We start from the raw sequence: 12,791 nt of genomic DNA, 5'->3' as shown, positions 1-12,791 counted from the left end.
ACTTGGATGAGTTGCGTAAGCATGCACGCCACGCTTACCTGACCTACCAAGAGAAGCTACAGGCCAAAGAGGCCAAAAGAGACAAAGACGCTTTCAATGCCACAATGACACTATTCTCACAGGCCCGGGGACAACATCAATTCTTTCCCCGCCGTGGGCGAGGCCGCGGGAGATCTGGGTTTGACAACAGAGATGGACGTAGACGTCAAACCTGGTACGGTCAAGATGTCTGTTATATCTGTGGCCAGAGTGGACATTTTGCTCGTGACTGCCCGGAGGGGCCACAGTCAGAGGGGCCTGCTGACCGCCGCAATGAGCGTGGCCGCTTCAACAGGGCACCACGGGATGACCGATGCCGATCTTCAGACTGACTAGGCGGCGCAGAGGCGGGGGATGGACTTGACTGCACCAGAGAAATGGCCTTACCACACCCACCACGAGATGGTAACATGCACCAGACAACACAAACACCTGAGAACACTTCATTTGGAGCACAGGGGACAATTGGCATGTATGCACAACTATCACAGAATCATGATAAATTTCCCGAGTACACTTTAATTGTTAATGGTGATCAAATTAAATTTCTAGTGGACTCTGGGGCTACGCATTCCGTAGTACGAACTTCAGCTCTCTCACATGTGCCCTGAATGAGTGGTCGGTATACTTTTTCTCAAGCAGCATCTGGTAACACAACAAGAGAACGTTTCACTTCTCCTCTGCATTGTTCTGACTCTGAGGGCAATTCATTTAAGCACTCCTTTCTCTATTCTCCACTATGTCCTGTGAATCTACTTGGACGCGATTTGATGTGCAAATTGAGCCTTTGTCTAGTTTCCACACCAAACGGTCTGCAAGTGGTGACCACAAAAGATTTGGCTGTGACTCAACCAAATTTCATAGGGCTTCACACGGAAAGTCAAACTCCCAGTTATGATTTTCACTGGAAATTGTCCCCAATTCCCCCCTTTTGAATTCCCCCCACTATGAATACAACAGTTATTCCTGTGATTTTATTTTGATCAGGTGTTCTTTCTTTTGAAATGTTTTATTCAGGGATGATTTTGGGTACATGTTTTCATGTTTTTCCATGTGTGATTTTGAAATAAAGATTTAAGTTGAGTTGATTAAAAATAAATGTGATTTATTGTAATCAAAAGGGGGGAATTGTTATGGCATTCTTTAGCATAAATCTTTATTTGTATTATTATGGATCATTTTGACCTAACCTTCATAATACTATCTGTTATGTTGTTATGTCTTTTGTGTCTGGCGTCAAAGCCGCTTCGATTAGACCAAACTGGCAAGATTGTTTTGGTGGTATAAATACTCTGTATAATTTACATTTGTGAGCTGAGGGCGAGACGACACCGTTAGGGACACAGCTCTTTGACAATTGTGCACAATTGATTCAATAAATCAGACCTTTGATTCAAGACAACTTCTCTGTTGATTTTTATATCTTTAAGACTTTTTGACTATTAGAAATTCCACAACAGCAGTCAACCAGTGGTTGACCAATTGGTGCCCGCAGAATGGTGTCGTCTTCATAGATAATTGGAGGACATTTGAGGGGAAGCCTAGGCTTATACGTAGAGACGGCATCCATCCCACGCAGGCTGGCTCCGCCCTGTTAGCTCAGAATATGATTGCTAGTCTAGATTGACCAGGTAAGACTAGCACGCAGAATAGCTCAGGGAAGCACAGTGATAGTGACGTTAGGGAGCAGTTTAGACCAGTGAAGCACAGCTCAGTCAGAGGGAACAGCTCCAAACAGAGACTGTGTGTGCCCCACGTGCCCCACGTACAAAAAGCACAAATAAAACACCCCTAAACTCTGACAAGGAAGCTGTCAGATCTCATAACTTAACAAAAATAAATAAATGTGCCGCAAATAAACAAAATGATAAGTGTGTAAAATGTGGACTGCTAAACATCAGGTCTCTTTCCTCCAAATCTCTTTTAATAAATGAACTAATTGGCGACCTTAATATTGATCTGTTAGCCCTAACTGAAACATGGCTTCGGGAAAATGATTATGTTAGACTAAACGAATCTACACCATCAAGTCACATGAACTTTCAGAGTGCCCGGAGCACAGGTCGAGGTGGTGGTGTGGCCGTCATCTCTCATTCTAGTCTAATTCTCAGCCCCAAACCCAACTATACTTACCTCTCCTTTGAAAGCCTCGCACTCTCCATTACGTGCCCCAATTGGAAAAACCAAAAAGCTGTTATATTTATAATAATTTATCGACCTCCTGGTCCATATGCCGACTTCCTGACAGAGTTTTCTGGTTTCATTTCAAGTTTAGTCTTGAACTGGGAAAGGATTGTTATAGTTGGAGATTTCAACATTCATGTAGATAACGGCAGTGATTGTCTCAGTGATGCTTTTGGCTCCTGGATGGGATCAGTTTCACCCAGAGTGTGAATAAGCCGACTCACTGTCACAATCACACTCTAGATCTCATTCTAACCTACGGTATTGAGATTAATGATCTAATTGTCCTTCCTCAAAACCCTATACTCTCTGACCATTTCTTAATTACCTTTCAATTTATACTAAAAGACTATCCAGCCCCACAGAAAAAAACTATAATGAAAAGAACATTATCAGATAAATCGGTTACAGAGTTTAAAGAAATTATTGAGCCATTACTGAAAGATATGTCATGTGACAATGACAATAATTTTAATCCAATTGTCACTGATCAATTGGTCGACAGAACAATGCTCACCTTAAAATCTGCTCTCGATGTTGTAGCTCCGCTAAAACAGAAAAGCATTAAACCAAGACCTCCGGCTCCATGGTACACGTTACAGCTCAGGACACTCAAACAACATGTGAGACGCACAGAGAAGCTTTGGCGCCGCTCGCGCTCTGAGCAGTCTCTGAAGGCATGGAAGCTCTGCCTGCTCACTTATAAGGCCGCTCTGCGGAAAGCCCGAACTAGATACTATTCAAATCTAATAGAAGTAAACAAAAATAACCCCAGATTTCTGTTCAGCACTGTAGCCAGGCTGACAAACTCCCACACTGCTAATGAGTCTCTTATCCCCAACTATAGACCTATCTCTAATCTTCCCTTCCTCTCAAAAATTCTAGAACGAGTGGTGGTGAAACAGCTCTGCCGCCACCTGCAGGACAATAATATATTTGAAAACCGCATACTTTCACCTGCGAAATATACCGTAAATTTCGGACTACAGAGCGCACCTGATTAAAAGCCGCACCAGCTAAATTTGAAGAGAAAATCAATTTTGTACATATATAAGCCGCACCTGAATAAAAGCCGCAGGTTTTCATATTGTAACATGAGATATTTACACAGAAAGACGGTGCACCGACACGCTTTTTTTTAAACTGTGCCTGAAAATTGGCACCAACACGACAACAACACGGGATGAACACATCTGCAGGTTTAGAAAATAAAACTGCACCAAAACGGAAAATCTGCTTTTATTTCCTCTGAAAACTTTTGTCGTCTTTTACATTGACCAAGTTGGATTCATTGATGTCGAGCTTACGTGCAGTGGCTCTATTTCAGGAGTCTGCAACCCGCGGCTCCGGAGCCGTATGCGCCTCTTTCAGCCTTATACTGCGGCTCTGCGTGGCTGAAGTGTATTTTATTTGTGTTAGCTCTTTTTTGTTGTAGTTTAAATTGGAAGATTATTATGATCTTAAAATAAAATTATATTTTCTTATTTTTCGTTGCTCAAAATAAGCGCCACACTCGGAACAATGTTCAAAACAAACACCGCTCATGTCTCACAGACACAGACACAGCTCACAGTCCTGCGTAAAGAGCCCTGATTTTCAGACGTTGTGCGCACAGGGGTCAGGAGCAACTTTGGCCCGTCCCTAATGACACACTAATAAGCTCGTCCATAGATGTATCATGAAAATCCTGCTGGAAATTGCCACAGAAATCTATTTGATGTAGTAGCAAGTTTATTATCTGCTCTTGTCTCCGCGGTGACGTATCACGTATAACACATCAGACACGACGCACAAAAGTAGAGCCACAAGCGAGTGAAAATGAGCCAAAACAAAAGTCTTTGGAGAGCTTTTAACAAAGGGGAAAAGGACAACTGAGGAGCCAGAAGAGGAGACTACACCTCCAAGAAAAAGAAAGATAAATTTAACAGACAATGCCTACTTAAAACCTGGGTTTGTCGCTGCAGGTGACTCACGCGCACAGTCCGCTCTACGTAACATACGGGAAAAGCAAATAAGGCAATGAAACCTTCAAAACTGCTTTGGCACATGGAGAATAAGCACCTGGGATTAAACGATACGCCTTTAGAGTTTTTGAAAGAAACTGCGGAGCAGAGTAGACATAATCACATAATCAGCGCAGGGCTCCCTCTGATGCAGCGGTTTGGTGAGTTGTATTTTTTTAATGCACTTAAGTTGTTTTTGCCATATTTATCTGCCACGTGTAGAAGGCTTGTCCGTGAAAATAAAACCCAGGGGCCGTTATCCAGTAAAAAATCCATAAATAAGCCGCACTGCTGTACAAGCCGCAGGGTTCAAAGCGTGGAAAAAAATTAGCGGCTTATAATCCGAAATTTACGGTAACTAAAATTAGAAATATTTTACCTAAAAACGATGCTGAAAAACTCATCCATGCATTTGTTACTTCCAGACTTGATTACTGTAATTCCCTGCTTGCCGCCTGCCCCAAAAGTACTATAAAGTACTATAAAGTACTATAAAGTACTATAAAGTACTATAAAGTACTATAAAGTACTATAAAGTACTATAAAGTACTATAAGGAGCCTCCAGTTGGTCCAAAATGCAGCGGCCAGAGTCCTAACAGGAACTAAAAGAAGAGACCACATCAGTCCTGTACTAAAATATCTGCACTGGCTTCCTGTCGAGCTTAGAATCAAATTCAAAGTCGTCCTCCTGACATACAAAGCCCTAAACGGTTTGGCCCCATCCTATCTGTAAGATGCTATTGTCCCGTACCAGCCAAACAGAGCACTCCGCTCTCAGAATGCAGGACTATTAGTGGTTCCTAGAGTGTCCAAAAGTACAGTGGGAGGGAGAGCATTCAGTTACCAAGCTCCTGTGCTATGGAATCAACTCCCTGCTGATGTTAAACAGGCCCCCACAGTCTCTGTATTTAAGACCAGGCTTAAAACCTTCCTCTTTGGTATAGACCAGGTTACATAGTGAGGGAGTTAGGGTCATTAAAACCCGGGATAAGATAAGCTGCAGTAGGAGTAACTAGCTGGGGGAAGTATGGCAACCTGAGCACTATCCTCTACTTTGTCCTATTTTCTCATCAGCAATGCTATTCACATGTTGTCCCCTGTCCCACTCCCCCTGTGGAGTGTATCTCTTTCAGATGCCCCGATGACAGCTGGACCCTCTCCTCCTCCCCGCCTGGCCCTCCTCCTTGCCTGGCTCTCCTCCTCCTCGCCCGGCTCTCCTCCTCCTCGTCTGGTCTTCCTCCCCCTCGCCTGGCCGATTTCTTGTGTTGTCTGATTTTTCCTGTTGTGTCTGATTTTTCCTGTTGTGTCTGATTTTTCCTGTTGTGTCTGATTTTTCCTGTTGTGTCTGATTTTTCCTGTTGTTTTGTTTTTTGTGTGTTGGCGGCACGGTGACTGACTGGCATCACTCATGTCTCACAGCAAGAAGGTTGGTTCGATCCCCGGGTCACCAGGCCTTTCTGTGTGGAGTTTTTCATGTTTCTCCCCGTGTCTGGATGGGTTTCCTCCGGGAACTCCGGTTTCCCCCATCAACCAAAACATGAACGCCCTTCGAGACAACTGTTGTTGTGATTTTGGGCGTTACAAAAATAAATGAATTGAATTGAATATATATATATATGTGTGTGTGTGTGTGTGTGTGTGTAGGGCAAAGTAAAAGAAAAGGAATACTTGCCAAGCCATCATTGGGTGTGTCTCACAGGGTGATGGACTCATTACATGAGCTTCACAGCTTCTTGGGGTTCCATGTTTTTCACAGGGTCAACTGGAAATAGGTGAACGACAGACACTTCCATATGTAGCATATAAACACAGAACTGTAGATAGTATTGTATTGCCCCGTAGTCACAGGTAAGAAGCACACGCCTTGTTTCTTGCAAACGGGTTTATTTAATAAAGTGGTGGCACAACCGAGCTGCTGTTCAGCCACAGCTCACGCTAACTCTGCCAAAAAACACAGAACAGAACTCGGACCTCCCCTTCAGTCCCTCTTCTCAAAACACAACACATTGTCCAAAGCCCCCACAGCGCCCTCTCCTGATGCAACAGGGATAAAACAATAACACATCCCAGCACAGAGCTATTACAGTATGTTGATACATGTGTATGTTGATACATGTGTGTATGTTGATACATGTGTGTGTGTTGATACATGTGTGTGTGTTGATACATGTGTGTGTGTTGATACATGTGTGTGTTGATACATGTGTGTGTGTTGATACATGTGTGTGTTGATACATGTGTGTGTTGATACGTGTGTGTGTGTTGATACATGTGTGTGTGTTGATACGTGTGTATGTTGATACGTGTGTGTATGTTGATACATGTGTGTGTGTTGATACATGTGTGTGTGTGTTGATACGTGTGTGTATGTTGATACGTGTGTGTATGTTGATACATGTGTGTGTGTTGATACGTGTGTGTGTATGTTGATACATGTGTGTGTGTTGATACATGTGTGTGTGTTGATACATGTGTGTATGTTGATACATGTGTGTGTGTTGATACATGTGTGTATGTTGATACATGTGTGTGTGTTGATACATGTGTGTGTGTTGATACATGTGTGTGTGTTGATACATGTGTGTGTGTGTTGATACATGTGTGTGTTGATACATGTGTGTGTGTTGATACGTGTGTGTGTGTTGATACATGTGTGTGTTGATACATGTGTGTGTGTTGATACATGTGTGTGTGTTGATACATGTGTGTATGTTGATACATGTGTGTGTGTTGATACATGTGTGTGTGTTGATACATGTGTGTGTGTTGATACATGTGTGTGTTGATACATGTGTGTGTTGATACATGTGTGTGTGTTGATACATGTGTGTGTGTTGATACATGTGTGTGTTGATACATGTGTGTGTGTGTTGATACATGTGTGTGGGTTGATACATGTGTGTGTGTTGATACATGTGTGTGTGTGTTGATACGTGTGTGTGTATGTTGATACATGTGTGTGTGTTGATACATGTGTGTGTGTTGATACATGTGTGTGTGTGTGTTGATACATGTGTGTGTGTTGATACATGTGTGTGTGTTGATACATGTGTGTGTGTTGATACATGTGTGTGTGTGTGTTGATACGTGTGTGTGTATGTTGATACATGTGTGTGTGTTGATACATGTGTGTGTGTTGATACATGTGTGTGTGTTGATACATGTGTGTGTGTTGATACATGTGTGTGTGTTGATACGTGTGTGTGTATGTTGATACATGTGTGTGTGTTGATACATGTGTGTGTGTTGATACGTGTGTGTGTATGTTGATACATGTGTGTGTGTTGATACATGTGTGTGTGTTGATACGTGTGTGTTGATACATGTGTGTATGTTGATACATGTGTGTATGTTGATACGTGTGTGTTGATACATGTGTGTATGTTGATACATGTGTGTGTGTTGATACATGTGTGTGTGTTGATACGTGTGTGTATGTTGATACATGTGTGTATGTTGATACATGTGTGTATGTTGATACATGTGTGTATGTTGATACGTGTATGTTGATACGTGTGTGTTGATACATGTGTGTATGTTGATACGTGTGTGTTGATACATGTGTGTATGTTGATACATGTGTGTGTTGATACGTGTGTGTATGTTGATACGTGTGTGTATGTTGATACATGTGTGTGTGTTGATACATGTGTGTGTGTGTTGATACGTGTGTGTGTGTTGATACGTGTGTGTGTGTTGATACATGTGTGTGTGTTGATACGTGTGTGTATGTTGATACGTGTGTGTGTGTTGATACGTGTGTGTATGTTGATACGTGTGTGTATGTTGATACCTGTGTGTATGTTGATACATGTGTGTGTGTTGATACGTGTGTGTGTGTTGATAGGGGTGTGTATGTTGATACGTGTGTGTATGTTGATACGTGTGTGTGTTGATAGGGGTGTGTGTGTGTGTATGTGCCTTACTAAACTTTGACCAGGTCTAAACAAGGACGAAACCAGGACTAAACCAGGACTAAACCAGGTCTAAACCAGGACTGAACCAGGACTGAACCAGGTCTAAACCAGGACTAAACCAGACTAAACCAGGTCTAAACAAGGTCTAAACCAGGTCTAAACCAGGTCTAAACCAGGACTGAACCAGGACTGAACCAGGACTAAACCAGGACTAAACCAGGACTAAACCAAGACTGAACCAGGTCTAAACCAGGACTAAACCAGGACTAAACCAGGACTAAACCAGGTCTAAACCAGGACTAAACCAGGTCTAAACCAGGACTAAACCAGGACTAAACCAGGACTAAACCAGGTCTAAACCAGGTCTAAACCAGGTCTAAACCAGGACTGAACCAGGACTGAACCAGGTCTAAACCAGGACTAAACCAGACTAAACCAGGTCTAAACCAGGTCTAAACCAGGACTGAACCAGGACTGAACCAGGACTAAACCAGGACTAAACCAGGACTAAACCAAGACTGAACCAGGTCTAAACCAGGACTAAACCAGGACTAAACCAGGTCTAAACCAGGACTAAACCAGGTCTAAACCAGGACTAAACAAGGACTAAACCAGGACTAAACCAGGACTAAACCAGGTCTAAACCAGGACTGAACCAGGACTGAACCAGGTCTAAACCAGGACTAAACCAGACCTAAACCAGGTCTAAACCAGGATCTAAACCAGGTCTAAACCAGGATCTGAACCAGGATCTGAAACCAGGACTAAACCAGGACTAAACCAGGACTAAACCAAGACTGAACCAGGTCTAAACCAGGACTAAACCAGGACTAAACCAGGTCTAAACCAGGACTAAACCAGGACTAAACCAGGTCTAAACCAGGTCTAAACCAGGATTAAACCAGGACTAAACCAGGACTGAACCAGGTCTAAACCAGGTCTAAACACTTTAGTATTGACAAATATTCGTTTTCAGCACCTATTGCTAATAATCCAGATTTACAACTCACCTGTACTGATTCTGGCTTTAAAGAATGGAGGGAAGTAGGCATTACAAAAATATCAGATCTCTATGTAGATGATTTTATAAAGTCATTTCAACAATTAAAAAATGAATTTAATCTCCCACAAGCTCACTTCTTTCGATATTTGCAAATTAGAAGTTATCTCAATTCTATTACATATTACAAAAATGGTGTAAAAAACAGTATTTTGGATAATATTTTTATAAAAGCTGTTGTGCTTAAAGATAAAATTATAACAAATATATATGACCATATTAATATGAATACAGGTGTAGTTATTAATATTAAGAAAAGTTGGGAATATGACTTTGGTGTTAAATTGGATGATCAACAGTGGATCAAAGTACTAAATGATGCAAAACAAATCACTAAATCAAATAAATCTCATGAAGTACAGTATAAAATTATTAATAAAATGCATGTGACCCCTGTAACTCGGAGTAAATATGAAACTTGCACAACACTTTGTTTTAAATGCAAAAAGGAAGCAGGAACCTATTTTCATTTAATGTGGTCATGTCCAATTATTCTTTCATTTTGGTCTTCAGTTCTTCAGGAAACTGAAAAATATCTTGGAGTAAAAGTACCTGAAGACCCTAAGGCTTGTATATTGGGTATAAACAACTATACTCGAGAAACAAAAATGCTTAATGTTATAATGTACGCTGCACGCCTTTCTATACTCCAGGTATGGATCCAGGAACAATCTCCCTCCCTCACCCTCTGGCGTGAAAAACTTCTATCAATTTTGCCTTATGAAAGGCTTTACAATGTCCTTGAAGGAAAGTTAGACTCTTTTGTTAAGGACTGGTCGCCCCTGCGTGAGTTTTTAGGCCCAGAATGGCAGACAATAACACATATAGGACTAAAAAGTTAAATGGGTAATAGATTCCCTGTGTTTTTGTTTTTTTTTTGTGAAGTGAATCTGAAGTAGACCATTTAGGCCCAGAATGGCAGACAATAACACATATAGGACTAAAAAGTTAAATGGGTAATAGATTCCCTGTGTTTTTGGTTTTTTTTTGTGAAGTGAATCTGAAGTAGACCAGATTATTGATATTTTATGTTATAAAGGCTCCTTTTGGTATGATATTGTCCCCCTTGTGTGTGCTTATTTGGTGTTGGTGTGGTTTTTGTTTTTTTTTTTGTGTATTTTTATATTTGTGTTATCAGTAGATATGTATTCAGTTTGTTATTGTGAAATATCATGTAAATAAATAGTAAAAAAAAAAAAAAAAAAAATCATATTCAAAATTCAGCTGGTAAAACCTTATTCTCATTTTGTTTATTTTTGATTTTGTGAAGACCAGTTCCATGACGACGTCACAGAATGCACGTGCCACACATCTCCATGGAAACGCGTGATGTCACAAAGAACTGTAGTGGAACTACAAAAACTGTAGTGGAACTTACACTTCACACAGCAGCTCATTCTCACTCAGACTGTCCACCGAGACAGACGTGTTTTACCCTCAAAACAAATAAATCCATTTACATATACAAAACAGCCACGAGCGCTCCAATGGCCACATTCGAAGAGCTGAGGAAGGAGCAGATGTTGTTTGATGCCTTGCTCAACGTGGCCGGCGTACAATTCCCGGCACACAAGCTGGTCCTGTGCAGCTGCAGCACGTACTTCAAAGCTCTGTTCACCAACTGGTCGAGCCCTGACCGCCAGGATTTTGACATCTCTCATGTGTCAGCTGATATTATGGAGATCATCCTGGACTACTGCTACACTCGGGTGGTCCACATCACCCCGGAAAACATCCAGGCGCTCTTTATCGCTGCTGACTTCTTAGGTGTGAGCGGGATTACCCAAGCCTGCTGTCGGGTCATGAAAGAGCAACTGTCCCCCAGTAACTGCATCGCTGTCTGGGGCCTCACAAACCAGTACCACTACCCCGAGCTGAAGAAACAAGTGTTCTCATACATCCTGAAGCACTTTGAAGATGTGGTGTCCAGCTCTGAAGAGTTCCTCCATCTCTCCAGGGAAGACCTCTGTTCCATCATTGACGAAGATCAGTTGAACGTGAAGGAGGAGAGCACCGTGTTTGAGGCGGTCCTCAGATGGGTCTCACACGCTCCTCAGGAAAGAATTACACACTTGGCCAATCTTCTGACAAAAGTCCGTCTGGCTCTGGTCCACCGCGACTACTTTATTCAGCAGGTTCATGGAAATAACCTGCTCCAGAACAATCATGAATGTAAGGCCGTGGTTATGGATGCCCAAGTTAGGGGATCCAATGTCTCCCTGTCCTCCCGTCTAGCCCGTCCGAGGCTGCCCCAAGCGCTCCTTCTAGCCATTGGCGGTTTCAGCGAAACAAATCCAGTCAACAACATCGAAGTGTATGACAACCGTGCCAACAGGTGGGTGGACGTGGCTAATAATGACAGGACACCACGGGCCTATCACGGTACAGTGTTCCTTAACGGATGTGTGTACTTGATTGGAGGGTTCGACGACGTTGTAGAGTTCAACACTACCCACAAGTACGACCTGGCCAATCACACGTGGCAAGAAGTAGCGCCCATGCATTCACCGAGGTGCTATGTCAGCGTGGCTTTGCTGGATGGTTTGATCTACGCCATGGGTGGGCACGATGGAGACGTGAGGCTGGAGACGGTCGAACGATACTCTCCAGAGACCAACCAGTGGACGATGATTTCTCCTATGAACGAACAGAGGAGCGACGCCAACAGCACAGCGTACGACGGGAAGATCTACATCTGTGGAGGCTTTAATGGCGAGCAGGTTCTGGACACAGCTGAGTGCTACAACCCACTCACCGATCAGTGGACCATGATCTCAAACATGACCAACAGACGCCGTGGGGTCGGTGTCATCGCCTATGCCAACGAAATCTACGCTGTCGGTGGCTTTTCTGGGATGGTCCGTTTGAACACCATGGAGGCCTATAACCCCAGGACCAATACATGGCGCCCCCTACCTGACCTGCTGTACGGGCGCAGCAACTTCGGCATTGGGGTTGTTGACGAGCGGCTGTACGTTGTGGGCGGGTTCAACGGCTCCACCACCATTAACCGTGTGGAATGTTTTGATGTGAAAACCGGAGTGTGGTCGGAGGTGCAGAACATGGAGATCTCTCGTTCTGCCCTGAGCTGCTCCGTGGCGTACGACCTTCCCAACATGGCCGACTATGCCGCACCCCGCGCCGCTCTTCCTGATGACGATCCCGCTGAGGAGTAGTCCCTCACTCCTTTAAATAAAAGCATCCATTAACTGCAAAAAAAAGTGTTCAGCTTTTCTTGTTGTCTCGGGTATTAAACTATCATCATTTTACATTTTGTTCTCTGTAAACTGCGGTATTGATATAAATGTCAAGCAACAGATTTTCATTCACCTTTAATAAAATGTATGTATAATATTTTTTTATTTGAATATATTTTATATTATTTAATGTATTTTATATATTTTAATATATTTTTTTTATTTTTCAACTCTAAATTTATGACCCAGAGGTTGATTTTCTTTTATAAATGCAAGTAAATACAGAGCAGTGGGCTATTTTAACATTTAAAAATCTATTTACATAACACATCCTCTTTAAAACAGACTTGGCAAACGTAAAATTAACAATCACATGAGCAGTAACGTGAC

General features: G+C 42.5%; 1 protein-coding gene across 1 annotated transcript; it reads left to right on the top strand.

Moving 5' to 3' along the window:
- Positions 1-10,601: 10,601 nt before the first annotated feature.
- On the top strand, positions 10,602-12,522 carry LOC117393629 (kelch-like protein 10). The gene has a single exon (XM_033991620.2). It carries the CDS (start codon positions 10,692-10,694, stop codon positions 12,378-12,380), a length of 1,689 nt encoding a protein of 562 aa, XP_033847511.2. The 5' UTR covers positions 10,602-10,691; the 3' UTR covers positions 12,381-12,522.
- The last annotated feature ends 269 nt before the right edge of the window (positions 12,523-12,791 follow it).

The sequence above is a fragment of the Periophthalmus magnuspinnatus genome, unplaced genomic scaffold (assembly GCF_009829125.3).
Source record: "Periophthalmus magnuspinnatus isolate fPerMag1 unplaced genomic scaffold, fPerMag1.2.pri scaffold_48_arrow_ctg1, whole genome shotgun sequence".
Classification (NCBI taxonomy): domain Eukaryota; kingdom Metazoa; phylum Chordata; class Actinopteri; order Gobiiformes; family Gobiidae; genus Periophthalmus; species Periophthalmus magnuspinnatus.
This window is presented reverse-complemented; position numbering and strand designations above follow the sequence as displayed.

Excerpts from the sequence above, each read along its gene's own strand:
- LOC117393629 (XM_033991620.2), top strand. The coding sequence starts at position 10,692 with ATGGCCACATTCGAAGAGCTGAGGAAGGAGCAGATGTTGTTTGATGCC.